Raw genomic sequence first — 22,212 nt, 5'->3', positions numbered from 1 at the left:
AATACAAACTTAGCTGGGTGTGGTGGCACATGCCTCTAATCCCAGCTACTCGGGAGGCTGAGGCAGGAGAATCGCTTGAACCAGGGAGACAGAGGTTGCCGCGAGCTGAGATCGCACCACTGCACTCCAGCCTGGGCGACAGAGTGAGACTCCGTCTCAAAAAAATAAAAATAGGCCAGGCGCGGTGGCTCACGCCTGTAATCCCAGCACTTTGTGAGGCCGAGGCGGGCGGATCACGAGGTCAGGAGATCGAGACCATCCTGGCTAACACGGTGACACCCCCTCTCTACTAAAAATACAAAACATTAGCCGGGCGTGGTGGCGGGCGCCTATAGTCCCAGCTACTCGGGAGGCTGAGGCAGGAGAATGGCGTGAACCCGGGAGGCGGAGATGGCAGTGAGCCGAGATCGCGCCACTGCACTCTAGCCTGGGCAACAGAGCGAGACTCCGTCTCAAAAAATAAAAAATAAAAAATAGGGGATAGGGAGGGAGAGGAGGCAGGACGGGGTCTGAGCACGCTCCTCAGGTGTGTGCATGGCTTCTTGCCTTGGCCTGCCACGTGCGTCTGTACCCGACTCTAGGAATATCCCGGTCGCTGGTGGCCATCCCTAGCCACTGCACGCCTGGCCTTTGCCAGCACTTAGCGCGGGCAGCCCCGCCCGCCCCCAGACCCTTCTGGGGTCTTGGGCCGCGCCTTTGCCCCAGCCCTTCCCTGCCACCTTGCAGTGCTCCATGGCCTGTCCCCCACGCTGCTCTGGCGGGCAGCGGGCGACCCCGGGGGCCTTCAGACCCGCGCCTGGGCCCCCGCCCGCAGGGTGCGCCACCGCCGCAGGCCGCAGAAGGGCGCTGTTCCGGTCGGCCCCGGGGCTGGGCCGCGTCCGCTGTGGGGAGGGGCTGCGCGTGCGCAGCGCGGAGAGGCCGGACCTCGCCGGGACCCGAGGCGCGGTGGGGGCTGTCCAGAAGCCCTGACTGTCGGGTTCCCGCGAGCCGCCGCCGCTTACGAGCGTCCCCTGCGCGGAGTGAGCTCAGCGCCACGGGGGTGCGGAGATTCAGGGCCCGAGAGACGCGGAAGGAGGCTGCGTGCACCCCGCCTGCCCAAGGCCTCGGGCGGAGGGCACTCCCGCCGCCAGGGCCGCAGGGACGCGGGGCAGGGCGGGGCGGGGGCGACGCCAGAGGAGGGAGGGGCCACATACCACGAGGCCCCAGCTGAACAAGGCCCTGGGACACGCTCCCCCACCAACCTGATGGAGCAGCGCCCCCTGGAGGACGGGGTGGGAGAGGCCGCCGTCTTGGGATTAGGGGGCGGGCCCGGGAAGCGGTGAGACAAGGCCTTGGGGTGCCGGCCCGAAGGGGCGTCCTGGAGCCCTCCAAGCTGGAGCTGCTTTTCCTCTCTCCTCATACTACGGATGTGGCGGGGATTCCTACCATCACCTTGCCTGTAGGTGCTGGAGCCACTCCTGCCGCCCCAGCCCCTCTCCAGCCCATCACCGCTTCACCCTCTGCCCCCAAAGCATGTTCTGGTCTCACAGTGTACATTGCCTTCCCTGGCCCGTCTCTGTATTGCCTGGCAAAACCCAACCTGGCCCTGTACTCAGCAGCCTCTGCCCTCACGCATTCATTCACTCATTCATTCAGCATGCTGACTTTGCACCCCTGGCTCTCATGGAGCTAAGGTAGAGGTTGGGGAGATAAACAAGAAACCGGCCAGTACTGTCACCACAACAAACAGAGCTCACCGTGTTCCCGTGTCTGCTCTTTGTCCTGTGTCCTCACCATCCCCGAGGACATTCAAGCCAAATCTGAACTTACTCGTTCACCCAAACTTTGTGGGACATCATTACAGCTGGCATGGTGTCAGCTGGCCTGGCAGAGCATGGTTGGGGAGGGTGTTGCCTGCAGAGGGGCACTGGTGAGGGGGGGCTGGCATTCTCCACGAGCCTGGGGGAGGTCAAGTTGGAGGAGAGCGAGGCTGAGCAAGGAGCCCCCGGAGCACAGGCCCATTCCCTTCAGCCTCTGCCCTGTCTCTGTTGTGCCCTGATCAAGGTGGACACTGGCCCCACCAAGCCTTTCCCAGTTCCCTGGGAAGTGGCCTCTGGACCCAGCAATGCATCTGCCTCTCCATGGGTAGGTGGGTACCATGAGGTCAGGGGTGTGTGAGCAAGAAGCAGCAAGGAAGCTGAGACCCAGGAGCATGGGGCCTGGACCCTGGCCCTGGCCAGGCCCCCTCTGGTGCTTGCACTGCTGCTCCAGGGTTGCCGGCCCCAGCTGATCCTGCTAAAGGGCAAAGGATGGGCTGACCGGCTCCCAGCGCTGGCTCCAGCACCAGCTGGCCGTGTGGCCTTAGACGGGGGTCCTCCCCAACTGGTATCCTGTACTGCAAAATGGGAGTGCCAGCACCGACCTTGTAGGGCTGTTGGGAGGATGAGGGGATGGGTGTGCAAAGGGCTAGGCCGTCCCTAGAGTCACAAAAACCTGCCCAGCACAAGGAGGGCTGGTCAAGGTCCCAGGTCAGTGTGGCCTCACAGGTGCTTTTTATGAGAAATGACTCACTAAAGGCTCAGGCCGGTGATGAGAGGGGCACAAGGAGGTTTACGCTCCGTTCGCTCCGGACACCTGATGTCCAAAGGGATCAAAAGAAAAGGGAAGGGGAAGTCTGTGTGCAAACCTGGTGTGGGCTCTGAGATTGGAAAATCAGTTTCTCAGATTTGGACTCTCCAAAATGCCACTGCTTTGCCTGAAGTCTGCACCAAGGACCTGAGCAGCAGCCCTCATGGGGCCTGTCCCCTTCTTTCTGCCCTTCCACGCTTTAAGCGTCCCTCTTTCCCATCCCAGAGACAAATGCCTTGGCAGTGCCGTTTCGTAGCCCTTTCCCTTAAGGGGTCAAGGAAGGAGCCATAAACTCCAGATCCCTGCGGAGTTCAGACTCTAGCTCCTGCCACATAGTTTCGCCTCCCTTGGGCGCACCCCCGACACCTCCAAGGGCTTCTTCTGCCGTTTATCCCCCAGAGTGGTCTCACTCACCTGCCACTGGACTCCCCTGCCCCATTCCTGGCCTCAAGATGTCCTTTGGCTCAGACACCCTCATGGCCTCTGCTCCCCACCCTGGCCTGCCTCTTATTGCCTCCTAACCTCCTGTGGGGTCTCCAAAGCATAAATTGGATCTTGTCACTCCCCTGGGTAAAACCTGCTCACAGCTGCTGATACAATGAAATAAACTCAGTTCTGCATGGCAGCTGGTGGTGCGTTTGGCTGCAAATGACAGGAACAGTGTGCTGAATGAGAGGGATATCACCAGCCTTCCAAGGCCAGGCTGACTCAGTGGCTTACGGCCGTGGTCTCTCCCACTGCACCTCCAGGCATCCTATCCCGTTTTCAGTGGGAGGCAGAGAGCAAGGTCAGAGATCAGAGGTCAAGCGGTGTGCCACAGTGTGTTTTACCTGTTTCACCGCTTTCTCAGAAGCTGTCAAGACATATGGCCAGCTCCAGCCGCAAGACAGTCTGGGGGCCGGGCGCGGTGGCTCATGCCTGTAATCTCAGCACTTTGGGAGGCCAAGGCGGGCGGATCACCTGAAATCAGGAGTTCGAGACCAGCCTGGCCAACATGGTGAAACCCCATCTCTACTAAAAATACAAAAAATTAGAAGGGCGTGGTGGCTGCGCCTATAATCCCAGCTACTGAGGAGGCTGAGGCAGGAGAATTGCTTGAACCTGGGAGGTGGAGGTTGCAGTGAGCCAAGATGGCGCCATTGCACTCCAGCCTGGGCGAAAAGAGTGAAACTCTATCTAAAAAAAAAAGACAGTCTGGGAAGGTGTTTTGATTGGACATACTGAAGCCCAGAACAAGTTGAGATTTCAAGAGCAGTTGGCACTTAGGAGGATCTGCCACTGTCCTCAAGGCACTGCCTCGCCCCCCTTCCCAGCCCCCACTGACCCCTTCCACCTCGGGGCCTTGGCTACATCTGCCCTTCCAGCTACAGCCTTCCCTCTGCGGCCCCGTCCGCTGCTACTCTTCCTCTAAGACTCTGCTCAGACGTGTCTCCCAGTTACTTTCCCAAACCTGACTGGAAAAGCAAATCAAGCAAAGTTTATCCAGTGAAATATGCCATGCCGCTGTCAGCAGGAAGGACAGTTCAGGCACTGATACAGAGCCCTGTTGAGGGTTGGGCTGTGGCCCCAAAAAGATCCATTCAAGTCCTAACTCCAGGCAACTGAATTGGGCCTGATTTGGAACCTGGTCTCTGCAGATGTTTTTAGTTAAGATGAGGTCATACTAGCGTAGGGTGGGCCCTTAATCCCATGTGACTGGTTCCCTTATACAAAGAGAAGACATGGAGACACAGACACACAGGAGAAGGGGGCAAGAGATGGAGGCAGCGATCGGAGTGATGCGCTTGTGAGCCCAGGGAGCCAAGGATTGCCGGCTGCCACCGGAAGCTTGGAAGAAGCAGGGAACAGTTCATCCCTCAGAGCCCCCCAGATGAACCAACCCTGCCTGCAGCTAGAGTGTGGCCCTCAGAACTCCCAGAAGACACTTGGCTATTGTTTAGCCACAGTGTGTGGTGTTTTGTTACAGCAGCCCTAGGAGACGGATGCAATCTCCAGGATCACTGTCAAGGGAAGACAGCAAAGAACAGAACAGTCAGGACCTCGGCCACACTTCGTGGGGGGTGCAGATGTCCCCCTGCCACTCCATGCTGGCACTTGCCCAAGATGCGTTGGATGCCTTCCGGGAACTGGAGACTGTCCTCGGCTCAGGAGAGGCTGGCCCCAGGGAGGTGGAAGGTTTTCCTCTTCACTGCATAAGTCTGGGTTCTGGGGGTATTTTTAATCACCTTCATATATCACTTATTTCAAATAAATTCAAATCAGAGGCCGGGCGCAGTGGCTCACACCTGTAATCCCAGCACTGTGGGAGGCTGAGGCAGGTGGATCACTTGAGGTCAGGAGTTTGAGACCAGCCTGGTCAACATGGTGAAACCCCGTCTCTACTAAAAATACAAAACTTAGCCAGGTGTGGTGGCGGGTGCCTGTAATCCCAGTTACTCGGAGGCTGAGGCAGGAGAATCACTTGAACCCCGTAGGTGGAGGTTGCAGTGAGCTGAGAGAGCGCCACTGCACTCCAGCCTGGGCAACAGAGCGAGACTTCATCTCAAAATAAAAAAAAAGTTCCAATCAGGGAGAAAATAAAATGTAAAATAAATTCATTAAAAACAACAGCAGCTCCGCTCCCTGCCTGGCAGATGTGTTGGTCGTGTGAGGCGGCTGGACTGGGAAGTGTGAGGCAGCTGGAAGCCCCCTGCCCTTCACCTTGCTCCTTGCTGCACCACCCCTCACTTCTGAATGGCTGGCTGGCTGTGTGCTGTCCCCAGAGGGCAGGCAGCAGCAGGGGTCGTGGAGAAGGCCCAGGGTGAGCAGGGCTGGAGAAAGCTTTGTGCTCAAATCAGTTCCTGACAAGGGTCACCTTGGGGCCCGTGCAGAGAGTGCAGATGTGTGGAGAGATCCAGGGTGGTGGGGCCACAGCCACAGGCGGACCAAAGCTGCCCTGAGAGATTCAGCCTCCCAGGTCTACAGAGGCAAAGGGGCTGCCACACTGGACATGGGGGAGCCAGGCAAGGGGCCCCTCTCTGTGCCCACGGCCAGGGTGTGTCCCTCACTCCTGGGAGCTTCCCCTGGTTTATTTCAGAGTAAAGAGAAGTGAGAGGCAAGGAGACCCCGGGAGTCAACAGCCAGCTTCCTCGCAGCCTCCTGCCTCCCTGGAAGGCACTAGGATTAAACGGGCACAGGAACTGGGGTCCCTCCCCGACTCTCCCTTATCAGTGGGCAGAGCTTCTTGGCTCAGCAGTTGGGAGGGAGAGCCTCCAGGGCTGGTGGTTGCAGAGGCTCAGGATGTTGAGGGCTAACTCCAGGAGGCTGAACAGAACTGCAGGTGAGTGGGCACTGAGACCCCCACACCACACCTTTGGCAAAGCTCCAGGAAGCGCTCTCTGACCTCCTAGGTCAGGTTAGGTACAGCTGTGCCCAAGTTGCCCAGGTGGCTGAAACAGTCAGCTCCACTCAGACCTCCCCTCCTCCAGGAAGCTGTTTTTGGGACACCCCCGTCCCTGCTGCCCCGCCCACCAGTGTCCCTCACCACAGGCCTCTCATTGCTGGGATGATAGCAGAGGCACTTCTGCTGGATGGCCAGACTGCACCAGCGTGTTCATAAGCTTTACATTCCAATCCTCACGCCCTGCATTAGCTTGCCTTACAGATGAGAAAACAGGTTCTCAGATGTATCCGCAACTGCCCAAGTCACATGGCCAAGGCCGCTGTCAGGATCCGAGGGCACACACACCCCTGAGCTGGCCCCTTCGACTCCAGGGCAAGGGTGTTGAATGAAGGCCTTTCCTCCACCATATGCAAAGGCAGCCTCACCACTTAAAAAACAAAGAAAACTTTATTCGCTTGACAGTGTCTGTACAGCGACACCAGGCTGTGCAAAGCCCAGTGTCGTCTTCACTAGCACATTCCCCAGGATGCCTGGTACGGCCTTCTTCTGCCCCAGGCCCCAGCTAGCCACCCCTGTGCCCACTAGCGGACCCTGTGCCTTCACAGGGATGAAGCCCTGGCTCTGAGAATGCCTAGGAGGCACCGTTTGCTGGGGAGCAAGGGAACTGACCTTTGGCTTCTTTGTGGCTGGAGGTGTTCCAGCCCTGGTGAGGGGGATCCCATATTGTTCTCTGCTGAGCCCTCTGCACACCTTGGGGGGATCCTGGCTGGCGGTGATGGGTGGGCCAGAGACTCAGTTGTCCATCAGCTGGCCATGTCCCCATTTTACGTACAGGCAGCCTGAGGCCCAGAGGTGGAAGGATTTCTCCTTGCCACAGCTGCATCACACTTGAGCTGTCGCGACCTCCACCCACTGGTCTGTCTGCTCCCCACCCTAGTCCCGTTGGCTGATATGGTGCCTCCAGCAGACTCCATGGCTTCCCGGAGGGTGGAGGGTCCCCAGTTCACCCTCCAGCAGGAGTGGCAGCAGCTGGGGTACCCCTAGCAGTGGCATGTGGAGAAGCTGGGGTATGCAGAGTATCCAGTTCTGCGACACCAGGAGGCACACCAAGATTTCCTCTGTCCCTAACACAGACCAGAGGTGGCCCACCAGCCTCCCGGGTGGAGAATATGTGGAGTCAGGTCCCTGGGCAGCCCCTTGGTGGGCCATCAGAGACCCCTGGGAGCCAGCCTGCAGGGCAGGAGCACAGTGGCATGGCCAGGATCCCAGAAAGGGACTGGAGTGTCTGCCTCAGTTTCCAGGATAATGAATGGTACAGTGGCCTCAGCCAGGCCAGGTGCTGGCTGCCGCTCAGAATAATCTCTGACCTTCGTGACTCTACAATGTGGGTATGAGGGTCCTTATTTCACAGATGAGAATACTGAGGCAAGTGAAGTTCTCGGCCAAAGCCACCCAGCTGATCAGCAAAATTCAGCCCAGGTCTGAGAGTCCACAGCTCCCGGCATCCGAGCAGGAGCACCGCAATCGACTCAGGGGCCAGTTTATGTCTCAGGTTTCTGAGAAGGGGCCTAGGGAAGGAGGGCGGGGTGAGCCTCACAGGCTGGAGGGCTGCGCCAGAGCGGGCCCCGCAGGGGCGGCGGGCACAGCCTCGCCCTCCGGCCGGGCCTCCTCGCCGCGCGCGTAGGTGAGCACCACGGTGACCGTGGCGAAGGTGGCGGCGTTGACGGGGAAGGCGCGCAGCAGCGTGGACGCCAGTCCCCGTGTGAAGACGCGCCAGCCCTCGGCTCGGTAGCTCTGGCGCACGCAGTCCAGGATGCCGCGGTAGCGCGGGGCTCCCCGCAGCCCGTCGGCCTGCAGCCGTGACTTGACCACGTCCACAGGGTAGGTGGAGAGCCAGGACATGATGCCCGACGTGCCACCTGCCAGCAGCAGCTTGGGCACCAGCAGGCGGTCGCCCGGCTCACAGCCCAGCGCCCGCGTGAGCGCGTCGTAGGTGAGGAAGTAGACGCCGAAGCTGGGCGTCTCTCGCAGCAGCGTGGACACCATGCCCCGGTTGATGCCACGCAGACCCTCGTGCCCGTAGATCTGCACGAGGCAGTCCAGCGAGCCCTTGTAGGTGCGTGCCGGGCCCGCATCCTGCAGCTGCAGCCGCGTCTTGGCCAGCTCCATGGGGCAGCAGATGACGCACTGGATGGCGCCCGCCGCTGCGCCTGCCAGGAACTGGTTGAGAGGCGAGTCGTGCCCCAGGGCCCGGAGGGTGTTGCCCTGTACCCCAAACACCAGCGCGTTGATGAAGGTGAGCCCCATGAGCGGCGAGCCCAGGCCCTTGTACAGACCCAGCACCTGCGGGGGCAGAGAAGCCATCAGAGCCGGCAACACGCACCTCCTGGGCCCTCCACGCCGAGAGGGGTCGGAGGATGGCAGCCCCAGCCCACCTCAGGGGCTCCTGAGGACCAAGCAGAATTTCGTTGGAACCTAGGTCCTGATTGGCCTCCTGGCCATCCTGACACCTTCCTTCCTGACTCTCTGGTCTGGGGCGGTGGCAGCCTGGAGGCTGGTTCCCCATCCTGTGCCTCCCGAGCCATACCAGCCCAGGCCACTTACACTCTCTTGCTTGATGATGGACTTGAAGCAGTGCAGCGTCCCGCGGTACTGAGGCTTCTCCACGCTCTGGACCTGAAGCCGCACCTGCAAGGAGAGGGTCCAGTGAGAGGCAGGCAGGCAGGGCCAGAGCACCCAGCTCCCGGGTCTGGCACTCAGGCTGCCTGGGAGGGTCTCCTAAGGAGGCTGGGCACTCAGGCACAGTCTAAGACTTCTGTAATTCCAGGGCAGGGTGGACCGGGTATCTATGCCTTTTCAGGATGGGGTGCCGGTGGGCAAACAGCTACAGGGTCAGGCTGCTGGAGACAGGGTAGGGGGTCCCCAAGATCTCAGACCAGTTGAGGTTAAGCCTCTTGTTTACACTATGGCTGCACAGTGCACTGCCGGTGGGGCATGAACGACCTCCTGAGACCGGCCCGTTCTCCAGGTGATGCCTGTCATACTGCTGAGTGGGCGGCCCATGTCCCAGACCAGGCTGAAGGTCCCCTGCCCTAATGTCCCGTCAGACTGGCTTCGAGGCAACAGGTGCAAAAAGTGATGAGCCTGGCCGGGTGCAGTGGCTACATCTGTAATCCCAACACTTCGGGTGGCCGAGGTGGGTGGATCACTTGAGGTCAGGAGTTTGAGACCAGCCTGGCCAACATGGCGAAACCATGTCTGTAAAAAAAAATTGGCCTAGCGTGGTGGCGCACGCCTGTAATCCCAGCTACTCAGGAGGGTCAGGTGGGAGAACTGTTTAACCGGGGAGGCAGAGGATGTAGTGAGGTCACGCCACTGTACTCCAGCCTGGCTGAGAAAGCAACGCTAAATAAATAAATAAATAATATAAGCAATGACCTTGGCTCCAGGAGCTCTTGCCTGGTGTCTGCCAGTAGCCTCTAGTGAGAACAGCAGTTATGAGTTAACAGAGCAGTGGTAAGAGAACAGCCAACAACCTCCTTGGGGACCCACGTCAGCAGCGCTGGGGCCTGGGACGCTGCTCAGGCCCCGCCGCCTCCAAGCCCAGTGGCCCAGAACCTCTTCCATGTCAAAGCGCTCTTTGTTGCCTATGAGCTTATCTCTGCTCGATAGGAGGCTCAGACTTGCAGAGCGGGGGGTGGGAGTAAACTAGGTCAAGTCACATTCTCAGGGGCTGATTCCGTAGGTCTGACTCAGAAATGATCATTCTTACAGCCAGGGCCACAAAGCAAGTGCCTTCGGTACTAGGCAGCATGGGACAGGGGAGGACTTCACACTCAATTATCTTGGCATTGGGACAACTGCCCCCATTTCCAAGACGGGAAGACTGAGGCTCAGAGATGTTTTACAACTTGGCCAAAGCTGTCTTCTCCAGGGACATGAGTGGCTGTGTTGGTCAGAGTGAGGGTGGGAGGGAGTGCTGGCAAGGGAGAGCCCTCACTGGGAGCAGCCAGGCTTCTGCCCAGATTCTGGAACCTTTTCCAATTCTCTCCACCAGAATAGGTGGGCCCTCTATTGGTGAATGCACTTACAAAAAATGTTTTGTTAGGAAACAAGTACCATCTCAGTACGCCCAGGACCTCAACAGCTGGAAGCCAGTGCTTTAAGATTGGCCCGAAGCACCCCTCCCACCCTGGAGGCCCAGTTCTTGGCCAGCACCTTGATGCGAGGTTTACTGCTTTCCCTTCAATGTTCTGGGGTCTCTCTCTGTTCCACCTGCAGGCCTAGCACTGGGACTAAGAGGGCTGTGTGAATAGAACCGATGTGACGTGGAGCTATCCCTTCCCAGGTTGGATACTCAGTGCCACCTGGGTAGTGTTGTGAAGTCTTTGCAGGTCACATACACTGGTGAACGCCCAAGTCCAGCCGCTCGGGAACGTCAGGCTCAGGTCAACTCAGCTTTTCCCCCCAATGTGGGCAGAGGTCTCTCCCTGCTTTGTTTCTGACCCCTCAGTCTGTGACGAGCCCTCGCTCTCTGGGGGAGAGAAACTGTGGCCCAGCATCCCAAGTCTTGTCATCTACAGCTCAGGCTCTGAAAATCTTAGGGTGACAGGCTCTCCTTTGAGGACCGATGGGAATGGACCCACCCCTGGGAAACTAGTCATTTGGACACAAGTTTAGGAAGCTCCCAGCTCCCCATAGGGCCGAGAGACCCCCACATGAGGACCCCCAATCCAGAGGGGGCTGCTTTTTTTCGACCAGCCCGAGCCCCCACCCCAGGATCTGTGCTGGGCCCAAGCTTGTCTCACGCCCTCCCTGTCCCCTGCTACGGAGGGAACTCTGGAGTTGGGGAGATGGGCACGACAGGGTGGGGTCCAGGCTGGGGTCTGGTTCACCTGGTCTGTACTTACTAGCGCTCTCCAGGGTGAGGCTTACGCCCATCTACAACAAAGTTACACTTTTGCTATGGATGGAGACAGCCCCTAGCTCAGAAAGTAAAGGCGGTTAAAGCAACACAAAATTTCAACATCACATCCAGGCACGGAGCCCCACAGCCAGCCCCCCCCCACCCTCCCCATCCCCTGCCCAGGGATAGCCGGTCACCCCCTCGTCACAGGTCAAGATGGCCGCTCCCTGATCAAAGTGACTGTTTCCTGATTATTGTTGTGTCCAAGGAAGCAGGACAGAAAATTCCCTTCGTGCGGAACCACGTGTGAAGGCCACGTGCTTCAGGACGGGGGCTGTGGTTCTGGGCGCTATAGAGGAGATCCAGATCTTGGATTCTTTCAGTCCCAAGGGTCTGGGGGAATAAACTGTGACTGTCCCAGCTGTGAGATAGTCTGTGGCCATGTGACAGTACAGACTGACATGGACTCAGGTAGCCCCTGATGATTCTAGGGTACAGCTGCAATTATATTAAGTTCAAACCAGGCAAAAGGGGCCCGTGGTGTTGGAAGTGAGGACAGTGGGCCAGGCCTGTCATCCCAGCATTTTGGGAGGCCAAGGCAGGAGGATCACTTGAGCCCGGAAGTTGAGACCAGCTGGACAACGTATCAAGACCCTGTCTCTACTAATAACTTTAAAAAAAATTAGCTAGACATGGTGGTGTCTGCCTGTAGTTTCAGCTACTTGAGAGGCTGCGGTGGGAGGACTGCTTGAGCCTGGGAAATCAAAGCTACAGTGGGCTACTGCACTCCACCTGGGGTGACAGAGCAAGACCTGTGTCTTAAAAAAAAAAGGAGGAAGTTAGGCCAGTGGAAGCCTTAGAAGAAGGGGTGGGAGGAGTGGATAGGAGCAGGAGCGAAGACTTCCAGAGGGCTGGCCACGTTCGGTTTCTCCTAGGTGGCGGCTCCCCACGCCTGTGCTTTGCGATGACTTGTACACCTAGGATGTGTGCACTTCTTTTTTTTTTTGAGACAGAGTCTCGTTCTGTCACCCAGGCTGGAGTGCAGTGGAGCGATCTCAGCTCACTGCAAGCTCTGCCTCCCAGGTTCATGCCATTCTCCTGCCTCAGCCTCCCGAGTAGCTGGACTACAGGTGCCCGCCACCATGCCAAGCTAATTTTTTGTATGTTTAGTAGAGGGAGGGTTTCACTGTTAGCCAGGATGGTCTTGATCTTCTGACCTCGTGATCCGCCCACCTCGGCCTCCAGAAGTGCTGGGATTACAGGCGTGACCCACTGCGCATGGCCGGATGTGTGCACTTTCTACATGTGCTGGACCTCAACTAAAAACAAACAGATCCCAGCACTTTGGGAGGCTGAGACGGGCGGATCACGAGGTCAGGAGATCGAGACCATCCTGGCTAACACGGTGAAACCCCGTCTCTACTAAAAAATACAAAAAACTAGCTGGGCGAGGTGGCGGCGCCTGTAGTCCCAGCTACTCCGGAGGCTGAGGCAGGAGAATGGCGTGAACCCGGGAGGCGGAGCTTGCAGTGAGCTGAGATCCGGCCACTGCACTCCAGCCCGGGCGACAGAGCAAGACCCCGTCTCAAAAAAAAAACAAAAAAAAAAAACAAAAAACAAACAGTAGCCAGGCGTGGTGGCACGTGCCTGTAATCCCAGCTACGTGGGGAGGTTGGGGAGGTCTGAGGCAGGAGAATCACTTGAACGCAGGAGGAGGAAGTTGCAGTGAGCCAAGGTCGCACCACTGCATGCCAACCTGAGTGACAGACACAGACTCTGTCTCAAAGAAAAAAAAGTTCAGCTTTTTAAGGTAGGTATGTCCAGATGTGATGCTGGAGCGACACAGTGGCAAAAAAAAAAAAAAAAAGGACCACAAATAGATCTTCTCAAAGACCACCCCCCAGACAGTGAAGTAGGGTCTGGGGAGTAAAATTTCACAGGCTGGAGAAACTCCTGTCCCTGAGTCACATCAGGGATGCTGCTTGCGGGCTCAGTGGCTTAGGACGGCGGAGCACCAGGACAAAAGTGCTCCCCGGCCTGCCAGGGGCTGCCTGAGGGGGCTGGGCAGGAGCCCAGCAGGTCTGGCCGATCCGTAGCTCAGAGAGCCTAGGCCTCCGCGGAGCTGGAAAGAGGAAGTGAATGCGAGAGGCGTTCACAACACGTGACGACGAGATATAAACACAGTGCGACGTGGACACTGCCAGGCTGCCCTGGGCTTGGCCAGGCAGCGCGTGGGCACGGCTGGGGCCCGGGGCTGTGTGGGCAGACTCTGCACAGCCTCACTCCCGGCAGGCTGGTGCAGGAAACGTGGGGCCGCTGCCTGCCAGGAAAGCCTGGCCCTTCAGCCTCCTCCACACATGGGCCACAGGGGGTGGAAGAGCTGTGCTTTTCAGAGCTAGCATTTAATCCAGCATAAATCATGCTGTTGAGCACTGGCACGATGACAACGTTTGAGCCCAAAGATACAGGGACCTGCCCAAGGTCATGCAGAAAACCAGCTGGCAGAGGGGCCCGGACCTGCACAAGGCCCAGGGACAGCACTTTTTAAGGTCACAGCCAATGCATAAGGCTGGGCCCTCACTCTTGTGCTGGATGCAATCCAGCCCTATGGTAAGCAGTCACTGTCTCTGCCAACAAACACCTGGGCTCACTAGAAAAGGAGACCGGAAGTCTCCTGCAAACCCAGCTCAGAATGCGCATCCTGCCTTCCTTCCCTCACGGGAAGAGGGGCCACGTGTAGTGCTGCCGGCAAGCACAAGGCTGGTCTGGTGCCCGCCACTCACAGCTTGCCCTGGGGCCCAGGGAAAAGGGTGAGGAAGGGCCCCACTGGGCTACTTTCAGAACATACAGCCCAACCACAAGTGGAGGGTGGGGGATTTATTTGGGAATTTCCAGCTGGAGGACATAGATTTCCTTGGTTTCTGTTCCGGGGGGTCTGAGAACCTGGAACTGCGGTTTATGGAGGTGTGGGGTGTTGTCACGGAACTGGCTAACAGAGCCCTTCCTCACGCCTCTGGCACGTGGGAAGCTATCACTGGACTCTCCGTGAGGATGATCACCCCTCCGTGAAGATCATGCTCATGGGAGGTACGAGTTTTGGCTTTTTTGTATTTTCTCTCTGAACTTTTCTTTCTTTCAAGGAAGTGTTTGGGGGAGTTCCACATGGGAACAATGTGGGTGCCCTTGCTCTGGGTGGGAGGAAACCTCAGCACCTCGGTCCCAGCTGGCCAAGCCCAGGATGAACTTGGCCATGAACCCAGAATGTGGATCAGCCCCAGCTGGGAGATGCCAGGACGAAGCAGCGAGTAAGGTTCAGCCCGGCGCCGTGTAAAAGCAGCTGCCCACCTGGGGCTGTCCATGGAAACGGGATTCCAGCCACCCCAGCCCTGTGAGCCTCTTTCCAATGTACGCGCCGAGAAAAAAAAAGCAGCGATGAGACTCACCTTGACTGTGTCAAACGGGTGTCCCACAAGCACGCCTGCCACACCTGGAGGAGGAGAGGGGGACTTGTGACCCACATACCTCAGAAATGCAGTGCAGGGCACTGGGCATGAGGCGGTGCTGGCAAGGAGGACTGGCAGGAGCTCCTGCAGGGGAAAGGGGCATTGCCCACACACCTGTGGGTGCAGCAGGCAGATCCCGTGAGCCCCTGGAATCCTCATGTCCAGTGGGGGGGTATGCATGTGACATCCCAATGCCATGCCAGCATCTGTCCCATTGAGCGCTGGTGACCCATCTGCAGGCTGTTGCTCTCCACGGCGGACTGGTCTGGGTGCCTGACAGGGGAAGCTGTCCCCTGGGAGGCTGCACACACTATTTCTGGGATGTCCCATTAATCCAAACACCTGACATGGGCAGGACGCTCCAGGGATGCTGGACTTTGGGGTCAGACCCTCCCCAGATTTGAACTTTCCCCCTGCCACGCATCAGCCTGGCGTGCTCACAGATGACTCTGTCTCTAGGTCTCACTTTCCTTACCTGTAAAGGTTTACCTCCCTCCCCCAGGGAGTGACGACCTCAGGTCCTGATGCAGTGGCTGACACCCCCGTCCCCTTCCCTGGGTGGGAGCCACCTTGAGCTTGTGACTGTGCGGTCATCCTTGGTTATTATTTCAGGTCCTGCCAAAAATCCAGCCCCTCTTGAAGGACAAAGGTTCACCCCTCCAAAACGGCTCACAAACACTTCTCAAAGAGTCCTAAACACTGTGTAGGTGGCAACCATCTCTGAGTCTTGCCACCACCGTAAGGCAACCTCATTATCCATTTCACAGGAGAAACAGGCTCAGCGAACTGACTCTGACTCCCTTGCTCCTCTCCCTGGAGTTTCACCTGGACATCTGTTCCAGCTCCCCCTTCACTGACAGTAGTGTTTCTGTGTAATTAAAACAGCTAGCATCTGTTGGGTAACAAACTAACATTACAACCCATTCTCACTTTTCCGCTTCATGCCTGTGGAAGTTACCATGCATCTCTACAAATTGAACTTTGTATCTTTACCTAACATCCTCTTCATCCTTTAACATTTTGGATCTGGCCAGGTGTGGTGACTCATGCCTGTAATCCCAGCACTTTGGGAGGCCAAGGCAGACAGATCACTTGAGGTCAGGAGTTCAAAACCAGACTGGCCAACATGGTGAAACCCCGTCTCTACTAAAAATACAAAAATTAGCTGGGTGTGGTGGCGGATGCCTGTAATCCCAGCTGCTCAGGAGGCTGAGGTGGGAGAATCGCTTCAACACAAGAGGCAGAGATTGCAGTGAGCTGAGATGGCACTACTGCACTCCAGCCTAGGTGACCCACAGAGCGAGACTCCGTGTAAAAAAAAAAAAAAAAAAAAAAAACCTTGGACCCTAAAACCCACTTGATATTAACTTTAACTTTGCCAGTTCTGCTTTCTCTTTGGTTACATGTGACTGGTATGATTTTGTCCAACTTGTAATTTTGGTGTTTTTGTTGAGACAAGATCCCACTCTGTCACCCAGACTGGAGTGCAGTGGCATAATCTCGGCTCACTGCAACCTCCATCCTCGGCTCAAGCGACCGTCCCGTCTAAGCCTCCCAAGTAGCTGAGACAACAGGCATGAGCCACCACACTCAGCTAAATTTTGTAATTTTGGCAGAGATGGGTCTTGCCATGCTGCCCAGGCTGGGTTCAAGAAAACTCAAAACTCCTGGGTTCAGGACAACTCAAGCCTCCCCAAGTGCTGCGATTACAGACGTGAGTCACCATGCCCAATGTGTAATTTTGAACCTTTTCTTACTATCTTGTTTTAAACGTTTTTTGTAAGCAACTATAACTGGATTTTGTCTAAAGCAGTCTGATTTTGCTGGAACAACTGAGGGATCTGACATTTTTATGCCACTTTATTTTATGTGAATGGTTTATTTTACTCCTTTTTCCATATTTTTGATGGTTTGGGAAAATTACTATTCATTCCCTTTCTTTTTTTGAGATGGAGTCTTGCTCCGTCACTCAGGCTGGAGTGCAGTGGCGCAATCTCGGCTGACTGCAACCTCTGCCTCCCAGGTTCAAGTGATTCGCCTACCTCAGCCTCCCGAGTAGCTGGGAGGACAGGTCTGCCCCACCACACCCAGCTAATGTTTGTATTTTTAGTGGAGAAGGGGTTTTGCCATGTTGGCCAGGCTGGTCTAAAACTCATGACCTCAGTGATCTACCTGCCTTGGCCTCCCAAAGTGCTGGGATTACAGGTGTGAGCCACCACGCCCAGCTATTTATTCCCTTTCTAATTGTTAATTTGTAATTTCAGCAAAGGGTTACTTCCTGTTTCTAATACTTCTAATCATTATATAGAAACAGGATAAGCACCGCCTCCCCCACGACTCTGTCTGCCTCCTTCTGTCCCGCCTACCCTAGTAAGAGCTACCCGAAGAAGGCTCCCATCCCTGCCACCTTCCACTGACATTTTCCTAGAGACCGCGAGACTCAATTCACAATTCCCTCTCCTTCCATCTTGGGGTCTCTACTCATCAACTGCCATTTCATTAGAGCCTTTATTTTTTTTCTGTTTTTTTTTTTTGAGACAGAGTCTCACTCTGTCACCCAGGCTGGAATGCAATGGTGCGGTCTCAGTTCACTGAAACCTCCAACTCCCAGGTTCAAGTGATTTTTGTGTTTCAGCCTCCCAAACTGCTGGGATTACAGGCGTAAGCCACTGAGCCCGGCTCAAAATCTATTTCTTAATCTGATTGGGGAACAGTATGAACACTCTGGTGGAGAATCCTGGGCCCAGGCCAGCCTTGGTCCTCTGGCTTTCAATGCTACAGATGAGAAACCTGCTGCCAATGTGTTGTTTTTTTGTTTTTTTTTTCAATTCTGTGGGGAGGTCGCTGAGATTTTATCTGTGGATTTCAAGAATGTCACCAGGAAATGCCAAAGGTGTGTCTTCTTCTTTAAAGTAACCCTGCCTGGAACAATACCAACACTTTCACTGTGCAGACTCATGCCCTCTTCTGATCAGGGAAAATTTCCACTATTATTTATTCATCATATTCATCATCTCCAGACCTGCTCCCTCTTCTTCTGGAGCCTCTAACATTCACAGGCGGATGAAGCAACCACCAAGCCTATCTTTTCTTTCCTGACTTCCATCTGGGTTTCTGGTTTTCTAGGCCTTTGTATCCTGGAAACAGGAAATCCATCCCCTTTCCCACTTCAGCTTTTTAATTTTCTAAATTTGAAAATCCTAGTTCTAGAACCTCTTTTCTTGGGCATATCTGGGTTTCTCTGGGTTTTGGAAACTGAACACTTGCCCAGGATGTGCTGCTGGACTTTAATTCTCCTTCCAGCGGGGGGCACCTCGAGGCCCCTCCATGTCCCCTGAAGCTAGGTCCAGCTGTGGGGTCCCCTTCCTGTGGATGCATGGTCACGCCTCTGGCCCCAGACCTGCCCAGGTGACAGCAACAGCAACAGGGCAAAGGACGGAGAGAGCAGAAAGACCCTTACCCCACTTGTCACCCCACTTGTCTCTGTTGGGAGGCCCCACTCAGGTCTCCCAGGACAGGCACTGGTTCCCACTTTCTCTTCTGACTTGTTTCAGCACCCTTCGGCAAGGGGCTTGGTCTCCTTCACCCAGAAGAACCCATCCTCAGGAACGGCGTGGGTTGTGAGGCCGGCCTCCATCGGCCCAGCCTGCTCACCACCTTCCCGAGCGCACGAGGAGGCCTCCAGTCACACCAGAAGCAGAACCCTGTCTCCCAGCTCCAAAGCCACTGTCTGCTGTCCTCCCTAAGCTTGGCTCCAGGGGCAATCCCCACCCCATGGTCCTCAAGGGCTGGGGCGGGTGGGGAGGAACCACTGTCCCGGGGATGGCTGGCAGCAGAGGTGGTGGGAGGAGGCATATTCCCTTCTCGGGGTTCCCAGGTTCTCCCACCCCCGGCTGAGCTTTTCTCTCTGTGCCTGCTTCTGTCCATGCCCCATCCAGAGCCCAGTGTTTATGTGGCCTCAAGATTTGGGTTGATCCCCCAACAGGGGAGAGGGGGGACGCATTCCAAATCTTCCACCATGCAAGGCCTCAAGGATGCTGTCAGTCAAGGAACTGGCCCCGCCTCCCTGAGAAGTTAAAACACGTGACCCACACTAGGGTAATAGTAGGGAGTGGATAGTCCCCCTCCCCAGCCACGGAGGAGAAGCACTGGTATCATCTGCCCTGAGCCTGCAGGTCCCAAGGTGGGGTGCCTCTGGGCAGGCTGTCAGGGACCTGGAGCCTGGGACACGGTCAGTTCACTGTCCTGAGGGCCCATCCTGGCCATCAGGCGAGCACGTGGTGTGACTTTGCTCTAGTCCCTCCACCTCCCTGGGCCTAGGTTTCTCCGATGAGACCAGGAGTGAGCCCCCAGGTGACTTCTGTCCTTGTCCACCTGGGAGGCTCAGGCTTACGCTTGTAGAGCCTTAGCTGGGTGGCCATTATGTGCCTGGGGGCTGCACGAAAAGTAGGGCCTGGGGGCGGAGGGGTGGCCTGTGCCCCAGTGCTACAGCACCAGACAGTGCCAGTCCTTGACCTCACCCACAAACCTGGGGCAGGGGTCATGGATATGATGTCTCCCAGGTGGGCCCATGAGGATGGACAGTGAAGGACATTCCAGGCAAGGACGCAGAGGAAGGGCAGGCCAGGCAAGGGAGGGCAGAGGAGACCACAGGTGTGCCTGGAGGGGTCAAGAGGCCTGCCTTCAGGGAGTGTTCCTGCCCCAAACCCGGGTGTTGCCAGGAGAGCAGCACCGACGGTAGCGCAACTGCAGGAGGAACTCTGCCCCTCCGGGGAAAGAATCCCCACTCCCCAAAGGCTGGAAGGAGGTGTTGGCCTGGGGACAGACCCTCATCCCCCACCCACTGGAGCTGGAAGTGGGTGGGGAGCAAGGGTGGAGCAAATAGCGAGATGGGAAGCGGGAGGGGAAGGTGAGAATGGAATCTGCAGAGGACACGCCCCCTCTGTCTCCAGGGCACCCGGCACTAGGGAGAAACTCCCCAGCGATTAACAGCAAACTCTGGGCTTTGTGCCCCGCAGCTTCTGACTGGGTAACCGACCGGGAAGTTCTAACTCCCTTCAACGCACATCACTTGCCCAACACATTCCCTTTTCAACGAGTCTCTCCCCCAAGAAGAAGCAGGCTCCGACGCCACAGGTTTAAATACTTAAGGCCACGCTAGCCACTCCCGCCAGGGCTCTCAGCGCTGGCCAGGAGCTGAGGCTTTATTCAAGCCAAATTCAAGTAGATGAAGAGCGAACAAGGGCAGGTGCTGGGGAGAGAAGTGGGACCAAACAAGGACAACCGGCCGGTCCTCTCTGTAACTCCAGCCGCCAACCACCCTTCCCCCCCGCGATATCTAACCTAGCCTCCCGATGAATCCTGGTGAATAAATTAACCCTCAGGGTAAAAGCAGAGAAGCCAGAGGCCCAAGAGAGAAGTACCGTGCCCGACGCCTAGGGCTGGGGCACGGGAGAGCCTGGACTGCACGCCCTCCCGGGGACAACGGCGTGGGAGAAACCCCAGGGCTGCGGCCGGGCCTCGGAGAAGGTGCCCCACACCGGCTCGCCCGGCCCACCTACCATCCCCCTTCCGCCCCCAGTAGCTCACCAAACCGCGTTGGAAGGGGCGGCGTTCCAAGGCGTGACTCGGCGCCTAGGGTCTGGCCAGAGCGGTTCAGTGCCCTCCAAGGCCAGCCGAGTAAGGGTTCGGCCCGGTAGCCCGAACCCCGCTGGACGGTTGCGAGGGACGGGGTGGAGTCAGCCCCCAAATATACAGCCGGGGGAGGGGACCCTGTTCCCAGTGCGCGCCGGACGGGGATGGGGGAGGGGAGGGCGATGAGCCCGGGACCTCGGCGCGGGGGGCAGTGGGGCATCCTCCCGGCAGTTCTGGCCTCCGCCCAGCCACGGTGCTGCCCCGGCGTCCCAGACCTCCCGTCCGAGCGTGCCCGGAGAGAATAAAGACACCTGCCACCGTGGATAGCCCGGGCCTGAAGTCAATTTACGCCCACGAGAGCCGCCCGAGGCAAGAGCACTGTGGTCCCCATTCGCAGACGCGGCGACCCCCGCCAGCGGGAAGGCGCGAGGCCAGGGCGTGCTGGTGGGCCGGCCTCCCTCCCCGGACCCCTTGCCCCGGCCAGGCCCGCCGTCTCCTTACCCCCAGCGCATCCAGCCAGGAAGTCCAGCGCCATGGCCGGGTCCCCGGCGAGGCTGCCCTTCCTCCTCGTACTCCCCCTGAGGCCCCTTGCCGGGCTGGGCGCCGTCGGGGTCCCCGAGCTCACGGTGCCGAGGCTGGGCCTGGCCGCCCCTCCTGGCGCGGAGCCAGGGCGGGCGCGGTCGGGGATGGTGGGGACGGCGGCAGCGGCGGGGTCCGCACTGGTCCCTCGGCGGCGGCTGACTCGCTGGATCCCCTCCGGCCGGCGGTCCCTCACCTCGGGCCGCGCGCCCCGCCCCTCACTCCTGCCGGCAGGGCCCGGGCAGGGGCGCCGAGCGAAGCCAATGGGCGGGCGCGGCGCGGACAACGCCCCGAGCGCTGGGCTTCGCCGCCGCGCCTCATTGGCCGGTCTGCGCGGGCGGGCGGGGCGCGGGGGACGTGGCGGGCGCGCGGGCGGGGCGCGGGGGCGCCTCAGACAAAGAGCGCGATGGGTGCGCTGGTCCGGCGGGAGGGGACGCGCAGGGCTGCGGGGTTGGGCCGGGGAGCCCCCCGGAGTGCGCGGGGCGGTGCTGGCCGGGATCGGGCCGGGAACCGGACCCTGGGTTCGGAGTCCGGCGCCGCCGCAGAACCTCAGCGCCCTCGCCTGTGCCGTGCGGACACTGCCGCGATAAAGGCAGTGGAGAGCCTGGACCCTCCGAGGCCCGCGGGCTGGGTCGCCGCTAGTTGTGAAACTCCGCGAGCGGGAATCGCCCCTGGGGAGCCTCCGCCCGTCCCGCCTGCGCGCCCGCTCGGCGGTGGCCTCCGGGGCTTCTGGCCTCCTGGCCGAACCCGCCGCGTTCTGAGGGTCGGACGCGCACAGGCGCTTCCGGCGGGGCCTGAGGCTGGGATTTGGGCGGAGAGCCGGGAACCTTAAAAGGGAAAGGGACCGTGGGGCAAAGGGTGCAGCCAGGCCTTCGGGCGACCGCTCCTTCCCGTGGACTGCGGGTCGCGGGAGCCACGGAAGGTTGTGGAGGGAGGGAGATTCCTGGACAGGGCTGCAGGCAAGGCCACACTGTGTGCCACGTTTCCAGGTTTAGGGTCCCATGGTTCTTTTATGCGAATTCCAGTGGGTATGTACCTCCTGGAGGGGCGGGTCGGAAAGGTTCTGTGTATTTGGTACCAGGACACACAGGTAGGTGTTGTCAGTAGTGCAGCTAGGGGCAGGGCTCCCCAATACTCATATTAGTTTCCTTTTGGAGTCTAAGTAGAATGTTAAGCAGAGACCCAAACCCTAGGTCGGCTGACTCCTAGTCCAGGGCTGGTGATGGCTGGTGGGCCCTGAACGAGGGGTCTGGAGGCCTGGGTTTGAATATCACCAGCCTCTCTGACCCACTTGGGTGCCTCAGGGAGGCAGGTGTGGGGATGGGGGCGAGTGACCCATGGGCCAGAAAAGCAGTGGTATGGGGGCCCCAGGAGAAGCCCAGACCCAAAAGGGCAGGAGCTGGCTGTGGGGCTACTCAGGTGTCTGGAGGCCTCCTGCAGACACGTGATTACACTGGACAGCCTACATCTAATCACTTACCTTAGGAACAGGGTGTTCTTGGGATGCTGGAGGGCTCATGAGGTGAACCACAAATCCCTGCACATTCATTCTCGGTTGAGGTTTGGGAGGAACATCCAGTACCTTAACAGCCTGTGGCAAT

The 22,212-nt window shown here is 58.1% G+C and overlaps 1 protein-coding gene across 3 annotated transcripts; it reads right to left on the bottom strand.

The window, feature by feature from the left end:
- Nucleotides 1–6,417: 6,417 nt before the first annotated feature.
- Nucleotides 6,418–20,879, bottom strand: SLC25A29 (solute carrier family 25 member 29). 3 transcript variants are annotated; one of them, XM_023205619.1, is made up of 4 exons: nucleotides 20,534–20,879; nucleotides 14,339–14,382; nucleotides 8,594–8,677; nucleotides 6,418–8,332 (listed from the first exon to the last, which is right to left on the bottom strand). In XM_023205619.1, the coding sequence occupies exons 1-4, from the start codon at nucleotides 20,565–20,567 to the stop codon at nucleotides 7,583–7,585; spliced, it is 912 nt and encodes a 303-aa protein (XP_023061387.1). In that variant the 5' UTR covers nucleotides 20,568–20,879; the 3' UTR covers nucleotides 6,418–7,582. The 3 variants fall into 3 exon arrangements, with proteins under 3 accessions (XP_023061387.1, XP_023061388.1, XP_023061389.1); XM_023205620.1 differs by lacking the exons at nucleotides 14,339–14,382; nucleotides 20,534–20,879 and adding exons at nucleotides 9,428–9,468; nucleotides 10,900–10,969; XM_023205621.1 differs by lacking the exons at nucleotides 14,339–14,382; nucleotides 20,534–20,879 and adding an exon at nucleotides 10,900–11,892.
- Nucleotides 20,880–22,212: the final 1,333 nt, after the last annotated feature.

The sequence above is a fragment of the Piliocolobus tephrosceles genome, chromosome 6, assembly GCF_002776525.5.
Source record: "Piliocolobus tephrosceles isolate RC106 chromosome 6, ASM277652v3, whole genome shotgun sequence".
In the NCBI taxonomy this organism is placed as follows: domain Eukaryota; kingdom Metazoa; phylum Chordata; class Mammalia; order Primates; family Cercopithecidae; genus Piliocolobus; species Piliocolobus tephrosceles.
The sequence above is the reverse complement of the archived record's forward strand: the minus strand, read 5'-3'. Positions and strand labels throughout refer to the sequence as shown.

Coding starts and splice junctions, on each gene's coding strand:
- SLC25A29 (XM_023205619.1), bottom strand. CDS start 20,567: ATGGCGCTGGACTTCCTGGCTGGATGCGCTGGGG. Junction 14,383..20,533: donor CCTGGCTGGATGCGCTGGGG/GTAAGGAGACGG, acceptor CTCCTCCTCCAG/GTGTGGCAGGCGTGCTTGTG. Junction 8,333..8,593: donor CCATCATCAAGCAAGAGAGT/GTAAGTGGCCTG, acceptor CTGCCCCCGCAG/GTGCTGGGTCTGTACAAGGG.